The following is a 12,853-nucleotide window of genomic DNA, read 5'->3' on the forward strand; positions in this document are numbered from 1 at the left end:
TCCACAAGACTTGAAATGCAAGAACTTCTTTGCTTCCTGCAAAGAATCCCAACTTTGAGGACTGGCTTTTATCCCTTAAGGGAGGGGTCATCACCTTGCAGCCTTACTCCTGAGTCATCCGTGCTGCTGCAGCTACTCTTTCCTTCAAGCAACCCTGCGCATGCACACACTGGACACAGGCTCCTCAGAGTCCTCTGCATCACTGCTGCCGGCCTCCATAAGCGCCAAAGGCAGCACTCTACTCTCTGACAGTCCTGGCCCCATCCCTGCATCACATGCAGGCCCCTCATCCGAGTCCTTGCTCTCCGAGACCTCAGCTATTTGCATCTGCTGCCGGTGAACTACAACAATACTATATACTCTTATCCTCAATCTGGAAATTGTGAGGGTATGGATAAAGAACTTATAAGTTTCAGCTGAATCCTGGCAAGACTGTATGGCTTTGGATTTTGGAGCATGTCAGTTCTAGGACTAAGAAAATTTGGTACTGTGTCAGCTTGTATGGTCTTAGACAATCTGGGGGTCCTCCTGATTCACAACTCTTGCACATATTTGTATGGTAGTCAGTTATAACCATTATAACCATTCCTAGAAGGGGAGGAACACTTTACTCACAGTTACTCATGCCCTAAGCACCTCCTGATTGGATTATTGTAATGTGCTCTAATTCAGGGGTCTCCAACCTTTTGGACTTCAGGGACCATCAAATTCATAATTTTAAATCTTGCGGACCACTAATATGAATCCAGCATGCCGCTCTCTGAAGCGCCGGGACTCCCACTGATGGGATGGGGTGCTTCAGGCACTTAGCTTGGCTACCTGTTTCTGCACCTTAAATATTCAAAGAGTCATTTGGACCAGTTTCCCACATAAAACAAAACACAGGGATCTCTCTCTCTCCCTCTCTCTCTCTTTCTGTCTCTCTTTCCCTCCCCCCTCCCCTCTTTCTCTGTCTTGTCTCTCTCTCCCCCCCCCCGTTCTCCCTCTGAGTCTTGTCTCCCTCTCCCACTCCCCCTTTCTCCCTTTTCTCTCTTCTCTCTGTCTTGTCTCTCTTTCCCTCTCTGTCTTGTCTCTCTCTTTCCCTCTTTCTCCCTTTCTCCCTCTTTCTGTTTTCTCTCTTTTCCTCTCTTTCTCCCTCTTTCTCTCTCTCTCTCTCTGTCATCTCTTTCCCTCTTCCCTCTCTTTCTCTCTGTCTTGTCTCTCTCTCTCCCTCCCTTTCTCCCTCTCTATCCCTCTGTGTCGTCTCTCTCTCTCTCTCTCTCTTTCCCCCTTCTTTCTCTTTCTCTCTCCCTCTGTCTTTTCTATCTCTCTCTCTTTCCCCCACCCATCTCTCTGTCCTGGAAGTGGGGGTGGGGGGAAAGGAACCTCTGAACTGGTGCTGGGTGGTGGGAATCTGATGCCTGGAGGCCGACGAGCCACATGCGGAAGACCAAATGGCTGGTGGGGAGCTGGGGAAATCCTGCAGTCTCCCTAGTAAACCCATGTCATGGCTGCTGCCTCCTGCCTCCGTGCATCAAGGAGGCCGAGCAGCAGCAGGAAGAGCACAGAGCCTCTGAGCCGCAGGAAGCAGCTGCCAACGATGCCCTCAGGTGAAGATGTTGCGAGGGAGAGGCTCAACCCCTCCCCTCAGGAACTGCAAAGCGCTCACCACCCCTCTGGCACCCACCAAGCCTCCTCCTTCCCACTGGGCATGTGAGCGCTTCTGGTGAGGGGGAAAGAGAAGCATGGTGGGAGGAGGCTTGGTGGCTGCCAGAGGGGCGGCGAGCGCTTTGCGGCTCCTGACGGGAGGGCCACGGGAGATTGTGCCCTCCCCTCGCAGGTCAGGAACACCCAGAAAGTGCACTGATGCAACTTGCGTGCTACACTCCCTCCCCGCGTGCATCAAACCATCTGCCACCGGTATCACCTGTTGCAGACACGAGTGCGCTGCAGACCACCAAAATTTTCTCACGGACCACCAGTTGGCAACCTCTGCTCTAATTGGCCCTGCCCTTGAAGACTGTCCAGAAGCTTCACCTACTGCAAACTTTAGCTGCATATGTGCTTCTAAAAACAGCACATAACACCTCTTCTCTGTAAGCTGCAGTTCCTGCGGCCTGCAATGGCGTTCCGGGAGACGCATGCCACAGAATACCTGCATGCAAGGTCTCCCGACGAATTAGCTCTCAATGAGCTGCGCCAGCTGAGGAAAAGGCGTGGGAGGATCTTCACTGCTCTCCCCAGGCTGCACTTATGCTTGAGTAGTCAGTGCCCTTTTTTTTCAGATCTGTTGATTTGCTATAGATTGCTTTTTAACTATTCTAGAGTTCAGAGACACTAGCTCTATGTCAAAGAGATGAGTCAAAAAGCTGGGGCTCTCAGCAGAGGCTGGCTTTTTATAGTGGCAGACTCCACAGCATGGTGAAGAATATATTGGCAGGCCTGAGGAGATGGGCCTTCTCTGCTATGGCATATTGCCTTATGGAATATTTGCTTCCCTGAAGTGACCTCAATTCCATCTTTCTTTATTTTTCAGGAGTCCCTCAAGGCCTGACCTGGGGTTCTCAGAGAATTAGTGGCTCTGTGCTTAATCATGTGAATGTGGGAATAATATGAATGTGTTTGACATTTATTATTTTCAATGTGTGTGTGTGTGTGTGTGTTTTCTTAAGTTTTCACGGGTGTTTATATGTATGGTATTCAGCTTTGTTTGGGTACCGTATTTCCCCATGTATAAGCCACCCCTTTTTTCCAAAATTTTCAAGCCCAAAAAGTAGGGGGGTGGCATATACAAAGCAGGTACACTTTTTATACGTGAAAAATGCATAAAATAATAAAGTAGGAATAAACTGGTTTTCCAGCAGTATGCTATACTTTTTTGTAAAAATTGTACGTGATGATACGATTACGAGTGCGAGTACGCGATAGAAATGCATACGCTAGGCATCGGCCTGAATGCTTCGTTCCTACTCTCGTTCCGATGCGTAGATTGCTAGCGTCGCCCGCACCGCTTTCGGCGTCATGACCGAAGTTGTAGATCTAGACGTCGAATTTTGTTTCTTTGTAAATTTTCTTTCTTCATAACTTGTTTCTCTAATAAAATATTTTTTTCAAAACTTCACAGTCCAAAAATTGGGGGGGTGGCTTATACAAAGGGGGTGCTTATACATGGGGAAATACGGTATTTTCCCATGTCGTTATAGTTGTGCTTTTAAAGTTGTGGCAACGTTTCGGCAGAATCTCATCTGCCATCATCAGGCTTCTGTATTGTGTTTGTCTGTGAGTCAGACTTTCACAGCCATTTCTGTTTTAAATTTGGGGCTAGCCTACGCTGTGCCAGAATGGTTTTTTCTTCATCCTGATTGGTTGGAAGTCTTGGTCTGTGTTTATTGGTCTTGGAGTTTGCTGTGTTCTGCTTGATTGGTGTTTCTAATATTTTCTGTCTGTTTTGTAGCTTTTTTTGTCTTGATTGGCTGGCAACATTGTGTTTCCTGTATTGGAGGCTTTTAGTGCGGCTTGGCTCTGAGTAAATGGATGGCTATCATTTATTAGGAAGCTAGGTTTCATCTGGGTGCCTGGTTGGGGTGTGTTTGAGCTGGAGGTATCAGGAGGAGTCTGTTTGTGCCCAGGTGTTTGCCTGGCTTGTGGTGTGGAGATTATTTGTTTGAGAGTGCAGGCTTCCAGATAATTGACAGTCTGGTGGATTCATCTCTTCTATTCATGCTTTCAGGTCTTTTTAGAGATTGAAAAAAGACCTGAAAGCTGTGACTCACAGACAAACACAATACAGAAGCCTGATGATGGCAGATGAGATTCTGCCGAAATGTTGCTACATATAAATTTCACTTAGACAGTATATTTAAAGAATGCTGAAAAGGGGGAAGGAGTTGAATGATGCAAAGGACTCTTCAGTGAGTCAAGTACCAGCTAATTATTTTACTATCTTATTATACTTGTTGCCTATTAATATTTTTGTAGGATAGCAAGGCTATTATTTGTATTTCATTCATTTTAGAACTTCACTTTCCCAGCTTTTAATTTTTCGATGTGGTCAGTTCTAAGCACTTTTGTGTGTATGAAATGATATCCCTCTGGGTGATTCTGCCAGCAGTTCTGGGAATTCAACTCTGCTACACTCAAGGCAAATAAATTATGATTCTTTCTTGTATCAAAATTTACTTTTAAATTCTGAATGACTAGGAAGATGTAGGTCTCCCAAAAAAGAGTGAGCAGGTGTCAGGAGAAAGAGGCTGACACACAAGGTACAATCATAACTCTTACCATCTCTTGTTCTTAAAAACATTCATGTCAGCCTCTTTCTCTGTGACCTATTTTGTGGAACTGTGTCTCACTATCAACCTGCTTTTGCTACCTTTCACTCATACAGTAACTATAATAGAACAATGTCAGCAAGCCATAATTTTAGTACCATGGAATACTGCCACTAATAATGGGCCAACTTTGGCAACTAATTATGCCAACTCTTCTGCAATTCCACAAAGCCCAATGATCAGAAACAGTAAAGTTCCACTGCTTGTAAAGAAAAGGCAAGTCATTCTTCCAACTGCTATCCAAAAAAAGAAATCTTATTTGCCTTGAATATCCTTGAACATCAAGGCCAGAATATTAGCACTAGTGGGTGTCCTAAGCTAGCTAACCAGCTACGACAATCCCTGTGGTACCCAAGAATTTCACAAGGAGAATTCCAACCCATAAAGGCAAGGTTAATGGTAATTCATCAGTGCCAGTATAAAACTGGCATTCCAAAAAGCCTATGGAAACGTCAGAGCTGTTACTGCAGGCAGTCCTCATTTAACATCCATTTGTTCTGCGGCTGTCTTAAATTACAATAGTGCTGAATGACCAGTATCCAGCATGCAATTCTAACATTTCAGACAGCCCCAGTCATGTGAGTGTGATTTTTGACATTCCCCGCTGGTTTTCCAAAGCAAAGGGCCCACGTGGTGCTTGATTAATGGTAAAACTGGGATTGATGGAACTGCTGTTGCTAAGTGCCATCTCTTAACATCACTTTTACAATCATACTGCTTAGCAATATCAATTCCACTCACAATTGCTGTCATAAACCAAGGACTACCTGTAGTTTTAAAATATTATACTTTTCAGTTGGAGTTTTATGCTTCTTAATTCAGAGATTGTTGAACAATCAGGAGCAGTGGTATCCTTGAGATTCTGCAACTTCCATCAGGATGGTGAAAGCAGCACTGTGCTGCAAAAGCCATCCCTACTGATGTGCATGAAATATTACAATGGATATGGAAAAGGGGTGGGATTTACCCTACCATACTGCTACTTTTGTTATTCTGTACTCCACCCCCATTCCTGGAGACACTACTGATTTAGAAGCTTTTGTGCTGTTCTTGTTTCATCTCTTGTTTAAACAAGATGTAAGGCAAAAATATATTGCCATGAAACTATTCAAAATGATGTCCCTGAAATATTACAATATTTACAACCCACTAAAACTTAATAGGGTTAATTCACCTTAAACACCTTATGATTCCTATTTTTAACCACTTGACCCAAAACTGGCATTACAGTCTATATGCTGTATAAATTTGTATAAATTCCCTCAAAACTAGTGTGCCCCAGAATCTCTTTGCCAGCTTGAATCACACTTTTTAAAAATTAAATATCAATTTGAATCAGGTCTGATTCACAGAATTCTACTCTTTTAGATGATCCATCTACTTGTTTTCTTTTCTTTTTACTTCCCTCAATCTGGCCAAGCAAGCTTTTTTTATTCTTTCTTGTTTATCATCTGTTCAAATCATATGTCCATGATATGCAAGCCTCTACTTGCTGATTACCACCTCAAGTAATCACCTTTTATTTAGAGTGACAGCAAAAGAGGGCCATCATCCTATTTTATATTATGTGACTTGGCCTGATATAGCACAAGAATGCTGAATTAGATGGATAACTGGCTAATTCAACAAGGCTCTCATTTGCTTACGGTGAAACCCAAAACCATGTTCTGACTCATTTGTTTTCAGATAATATACAAGCAACATGAGAAGTAAATACAAATATTTTCTTCAAGTAAGAAAGACTATTAAAGGAAAATAACATCTAATTATATCACCATAGGACATCATAAAATTGATTTGAGATGTCTCCAATACAGCACAACACAATTCAAACTGAAATTTTGATTTAGAATAGTCTCCCACCTGATATTGGGGGGGGGGGTCTATTCTTTTAGCCCTCTGAAGGCCATGAACCCTGGCTTTCCCTCCCCTCTCCACAGGATTGTGTTGAGTTGGGGGTCAGTAGTATGGATGGCTATGTAGCTTTGATGAGAAAGTGCTTTATGTAATGTTTTTAGTAGTTGTTGGGAGCAGCCTAAGATTAATATGTGAGATAGAGAGTCATATAAACTCTTTAAATAAATAACCTACATAGTTGCAATTTTAAAAAAGGAATTCAACACCTCGTGTATTTTTACCACAGTCATTTGGAGCAATATATTGATAAACCAGCTACCATATTATCAACGTTCAAAGAGAAAATCTTTTGGAGAAATAAAGACACAGACAGACTTACCATTCAGGTCCAAAGTTAAGTGTCTGAGTTTCCGCTGCCATTTTTGAAAAATATTAACCTGAAAAAGAAAACACAAACTATGAATACATAAGAATGTATATAAGTTCTAGTGCCACAGCTCTACTGGGAGAGACCTTGGAGGTCCTCTAGTCTAATAAATGCATAAAACACAGTCTCCAGTAAAATTCAATAGTTCCATTTTCAACATTAGCAAAGATGCTTCCTTTAAAAGACCTCACATTCCTTTCAGTATATTCTTTAATCAAAACCTAGTTTTTGCTACCAATTCAATTCTGTCTACCTGAAAACTCGGGTCAGGGATGGCAGAGAATGTTTGTCAATGTTTGAGTTGGGAAAGCAGAAGTAGTTAATCTTTTTACTAACTTTGTATTCCAAAGTATAGCAGTCTAACATACAACAAGCCAGCAGACAGATGTCATATCTTGTGTGATTGAGAAAGATTCTGGGCTTTGCTATACCTTTGCTATAAAGGTATAATTACAAACAATGTCTATTTCACACACTTCACAAATAGCCTGTGATCCACTAGCCTATGACTTCCAGGGTTACTAAGGGCTTTTCTTCTAAGACAAATGCAACAAACAACATAAGTCATAGGGATATATGGATTCACTCATAATTCATCAGAATTATGCATGAAACAGCATGATTCTGTTAAATACTTTTAGCGAAAATATTCTCCTTTACCAGAGACCTCGGAGTTTTCTGCGTAGGATCTTAGCTGTTCCTAACAATGCACTCTTTAGGACAGAGAACTCTGATGTTCCAGGGATCTGTTGGAGCCACTCTTCATACCCTGTACTTAGATCCTGTCTAGTAGATCCCTACTTTTATGGATCTGGTGCTTAGTGCTGTTCTTGTGCTGCTATGATCAGTGCCTCAGTGCTTTTAATCCAGCCCTTTTCAGCCACTGGTAGGATTTCCCAATATCTGCCACCTCAGCTATCTGTGTCAATGGTACATCATATGCAGGGTTTTGCCTTGCCATGGCACTTCCTCCAATGTCTGCTGGGAGGCATTCTCTGCTGACTCAGGCATTCTCTTAGAAGCTCATCTTTGGGTGCCATCTTACTGATGTATTCCTGGGTACTCTGGGTTTTGTCCACCCTCTTTCCAGCTAGTGTACAGTCTCTGGGTGTTAGACTTAGGGTGGAAACCTCTGTACACTGTACATGAAGAGCTTCTGGGTCTTCACATTGGCAGCTTCCATGTCCTTTTTGAGCCAGCTCACTATACCAAGAGGGTATCTGATGAATGATAGACCATAAGTGTTGATGGGATGGATCTTGTTCTTCCCATTAATCTGGCTCTTCAGGACCTGTGATCCTTTCGTGGTACTTGGATGTTCCTGTCTTTTTTACTTCCTTGCCATGGTTCCCATGTGACTATGACATACCAAATTACTTGTAACTGGTCTGAATGTTATGTGGCCCTCTGGTGGTTCCATCCCATCCATCCTAACTACTTTTCCTCTCTTGATTACCATCCAGCCACTCTTCTCTAGTCTGAATGACATCCTAATGTCCTCACTGGAGATCCATGTCAGGTGATCAGTGAGTTGATGTCTCATTCACTCTTAACATTCAACTTGATGTCATCCATGTGTACAAGAGGTGGCTGATGGTAGTTCCACTCTTGAACTTGTATCCATATCCAGCCCTGGATCTTTTTTAAAAAAATCAATCAAAGAAAAACAAAAATCAATCCAAAGTGATTAAAGAGATGACCCTTGACCAAATTTAAAGTTCATATAAGTAACATTAGTGGCTATAAGCATGACTAAATCCTGCAATTCCCAACCAATCACAAGCCAACTACAAAAAACACATTTCCTGTTTCTGCATATGATGCTCTATAATGCACTAAAATATCTTTCTGCCAGTGGCAAATTATGTCCAACCAAAGGAGCAAAAACATTCAATGAAAGAATACAATACAGATAAAGATTATCTTAATTGTTCTGTTGCTTTGAGCGAATGTTTACACTTATATTTCTCTACAAATCTACATTAACCTGAGTTTGGAGACTTCTTAAAACAGGAGGACCTTAAAACACTTGCCCAGCAATTCTCCCTTGCTAGTACATGTCTCTCTGGTAATCCACTCAAAAAACAGAACAGGTCCATCATACTGTAACAAGGAGTGCATGAAAGGGAGGGGGGGGGGAGAGGGAGACCAAACACCATACCCTAGAAAGTTAAAGTACAGCTCTATTTAACTTTATAAAAAATAAAATGTACGATTAAATTTGTCAAGTATAAGTTACATTGTATTATTAAGTAGAAACTAACAGATTTTAACACTTAACCTGTTATTGCTACCTAGGGAGGCAGTAAGATAGGATATTAGTTGTTTTTCAATACCAGAGAGACTCTGCAAAGAGATGAAGACTTACGTATCTGGGAGATTACATTAATATCCACAGAAAGTAAGAGTAGCATTAATAAAATGTTGGTGATAGACTTTAAAATATTCTGGGAGTGAGAAATATCTATGTATCTGGGGTCTTAACTGTCTTCAATTCTCTCCCGCAGCTCCCGGTGCTTTTCAAGCCTGTATACTATAGTAGCTACCTAAGAAAAACTACTTTGGAATCTGAAGGACTGAATATTGTGTGGCAGACCTGCAAAAACCACAAAGGGATGTATGGTAGAATAAGAAGAAAGATTTTTTCTTTGACAATCAAGCCTCAAACTAAATAAATCTATGTTATGACTGCAATCAGAAGATGATTAGTTTTGTTCACTGCATCTGAAAAGTGCTGCAGAAATAAAAAAAAAAGTGTAAAAAATTAGTCATGGATTTCAAGCCGCTCCCCAGTGAAAAAATTATAGCATAAAGGGATTTTAGTCTAAAAAAAGTAAAAGATTTTAAAAAGTTCTTTAAACTTGAATCGTTCTCTCTCTCTCTTTTCAAAAATCTCATCATTTTCATTCAATTGCTTCCTTTAGACCTTCAAACTTGACAGCTTTAAGACTTGTGGACTTCAACTCCCAGAATTCCTCCTCCAGTCATGTTAGCTCAGGAATTCTGGGAGTTGAAGTTCACAAGTCTTAAACTTGCCAAGTTTGAAGACCCTTGCTCTAGACCCATTCAGTCTTCTAATATACACTTTTTGGCAACACAATCCTCGTTCATTATGTCTATATTACAAAACCATCTCAAAGTACTTCTTTCATACTGGCCATCATTTCAGTATTCAATCCATATACATTTAGCACCTATATATTCTGACTCCATTTCTTTCCTGAATTACCACATGTACTCTTTAAGTATGACATTCCACTTACTTTTATGTTTCTCTTAGCATACACGATTCATACTTTCATATAATCAGATGACAGAAGCATGCTCTTATTAACAGTTATTTTCATTTCTTCACTACTTGAAATAGACAACATACCACTTTTCTATCAGTATTTGTCCACCTTAAAATTCCTCCATCCATTTCTTCCTATTTAATAAGCATCCTATGAAAATACAGAAATTAAACTCCTTTAGTTTTTCACCATTTTTATTTAAATTCACATGGTGCACTCATGCTCAAGGACATGAACCAACAATTTGTTTTCTTGCTAAATAATATAGCCAACATCTATTATAAAACATTAACTCTCGGCCAACAACATACAGTAGTATAGTAAAGTACACACACATATTCAAGTCCCCAACCAATGAAATTCTAATATTACCACAAACTTCTCTTATATATTCATTCCTATACCCATGGCTTACAAGGGGACATCCATATATACTTGACTTATTCCATGTTGAGCCATTCTATTTATTCCTATGCATGCTTTAGTTTCATCATATACTTCTCTCATTCAGCAACCAACTTTCAATTCTATATTTGCACAAATCATACCTTATTTCAAGCCTATTCACTATCCTGATTGATTTAAACATGCAATACATTTTTCACATTACACTGATACCTTTCTCAATGCCCTGATAAAAAGCAAAAATCAGGTTGAAGTCTTCCCAAATTTTCCTCATTAGCATTTCTCAAATATTTTCATAGCATGGTTGAGATACTAAACCCGTTACAGTTTTTGCATTCATCCTTGCTACATTTATCTTTATGATAAATTTACATTTATCTTTATGGCATAACATGATAGTCCCTGACTTGAACCACAAAATTTCCACAAACTACAATTTTGAGCCCAAAATTTTCATTGCTAAGTTGGTGAGTTTTGCCTCATTTTATGACTTTTCTTGACAGAGTTATTAAATGAATCACTGCAGTTGTTACATAAGTAACACTGTTAAGTGAACCATTTTTCCAATATTTTCTTTTAATTCCTACTTCTTGTTATTACAGAAAAGCCAAACATTCTGTTTTGATCATATCAAATAAGCTAGGGATGTCAAACTCAAGGCCCACAGGCTGGATCCAGCCCATAGGATGCTTAGATTTAGCCCACAGGGAAACAAAACAGCAAAAACAGAGCTCGGGGGGGGGCCTGCAGGCAGTTGCAGCAGAAAACAATGCTTGGGGGTGTGGCCCTCCAGCTCCATTTTCGATGGCTGAGGGCTGCAAGAGGCCAAAAACAGAGCTAGCGATGGCTGTACATGGCCCTCTCGAGCTTCGTTTTCTCTGGCAGAGGGTTGCAGAAGGCTGTTGTAGCCAAAAACAAAGCTCAGGAGCCCATTTTCATTGGCAGAGCCCTCAGGCCACCATAGGCGCCTCAGACATGAGTGACCCCAAGCTGGCCATGCCCACCCACCCCGAGGTAAAATGCAACACTGATACAGCCCTCGGTGAAACTGAGTTTGACACCCCTGAACTAAACCATGGAAGGGGCTATCACTTATTAAAGAATCAAACAGGAGCAGTCAAATTTATATGATACGAAAAGCCAGTATATACAAGTTTTTAACAAACCATACTCACAGGTTCTTGATAAAATTGTTAAGAAAATATAACATACATTCTCTGCAAAAGCAAAAAAGAAAATATTGTCTGCTGTTTTTTTAAAAGAACTTCTCAAAATATTTTGTAGAGCTCAGGATATTAATCTAAACTAGAGGTGGGCAACTGTAACTCTATGCAGTCACCTAGTCATTTCTGCATCCCCTGGAGCCATATGGTATCATAACATCAAAATATAGAAGCCAATTGCTTAAATAGTTGGGCAATTTCCTGCTAATTTTTAGAAAAAAATGAAAGAAAACGCATATATTAAGGCTCTAACAGAATTAACATCCCTCTAAAATGTTAAACCCTCCCAAAATACTAAAAAGAGTACATAGCCCAGAGAATTAAACCAATTTGTGAAGATGTTTTTTTTTTTAAAAAAAGCCATGCCTGTAAAGATCTCAAAATTGTTTTATTTTCCATTTAATAAACTGTTTATTTTCCCTTGGAAAGACTCTTCAGACAATCAGTAATGCTTTAGTCACCTAGTGATTGGGCAATGCACTCTACATGGGGCAATCCTAGAAGATCATCCAGTTTGTTCAAAATTCAGTAGTATGGACAATTAAGGCACTTCTCACTACACCCATATGTCACTGCTGCTGCATAAACTTCTTTAATTGCTAGTTGGCTTCAGATTACAATACAAAATTCTGGTTGTTAATTGCAAAGCCTCCATGGCATAGAACCTGATTATCTGAGGGACTACCTATCTCTTGTTGTTGCCTGCCCATTATATTCAGGCAGAGTGGATCCACTCCAAGTCTCTTCTATGAAATGTTGCCATGTTTTGAGACCAAGGAAGCATGGCTTTTCTGTCACTGAACAGCATCTCACCAGAGGTAAGGGTGGTAGGAATCCACTCTCCTTGGCTTCCAGAAAACCTTTAAAACCTGGCTCTGTTCCTAGGCCTGGGATAAATGAGTTTGTTGGGCCCCAATTTTATAGTTTTATTGTGATTGTTTTTAGTCCAGACTTTCTCATTTTTTGTTTTCAATTATTTTAATCACATAATGGATTTTGTAGCCTATCCAGGGTCTACTAGATTGGTTGGCTATTTTATGGATAATTTCATGGATAAATAAGTAAATAAAAGCCAATATTTATAATCATTCAACAGACACCCCAAACACATTTTTAATTTAATCTATAGTTCTTGTAGCAAAATTGATAAAGTGTTTTAAAAGATACTGTTGTACCCTTTCTGGCATATGGTATCAAACTGGAAGACACTGAATATTATTGGGGGAGGGGAATTATCAATACTTTGCAGGAAAAACAAAGTTTTGACATAAACTGCTAGATTATAATATTACTAACATTAAATATATTGGATTGTTCATGAAGTGTAAACAGTATCTA

The 12,853-nt window shown here is 40.2% G+C and overlaps 1 protein-coding gene across 4 annotated transcripts in view; it reads right to left on the reverse strand.

The window, feature by feature from the left end:
- The window catches only part of GIGYF2 (GRB10 interacting GYF protein 2), a 91,701-nt gene that overhangs the window by 74,034 nt on the left and 4,814 nt on the right, over positions 1–12,853 (reverse strand). For all 4 annotated transcript variants that reach the window (XM_026701322.2, XM_026701323.2, XM_026701321.2 and 1 more), the window contains exon 2: positions 6,547–6,604. In XM_026701322.2, coding sequence (XP_026557107.1) covers positions 6,547–6,587 — 41 coding nt within the window. In that variant the 5' untranslated portion in view covers positions 6,588–6,604. The remainder of the gene's footprint in view (positions 1–6,546; positions 6,605–12,853) is intronic.

Source organism: Pseudonaja textilis, chromosome 4 (assembly GCF_049901715.1).
Source record: "Pseudonaja textilis isolate UNSWEBS1 chromosome 4, rPseTex1.2, whole genome shotgun sequence".
Taxonomy (NCBI): Eukaryota; Metazoa; Chordata; class Lepidosauria; order Squamata; family Elapidae; genus Pseudonaja; species Pseudonaja textilis.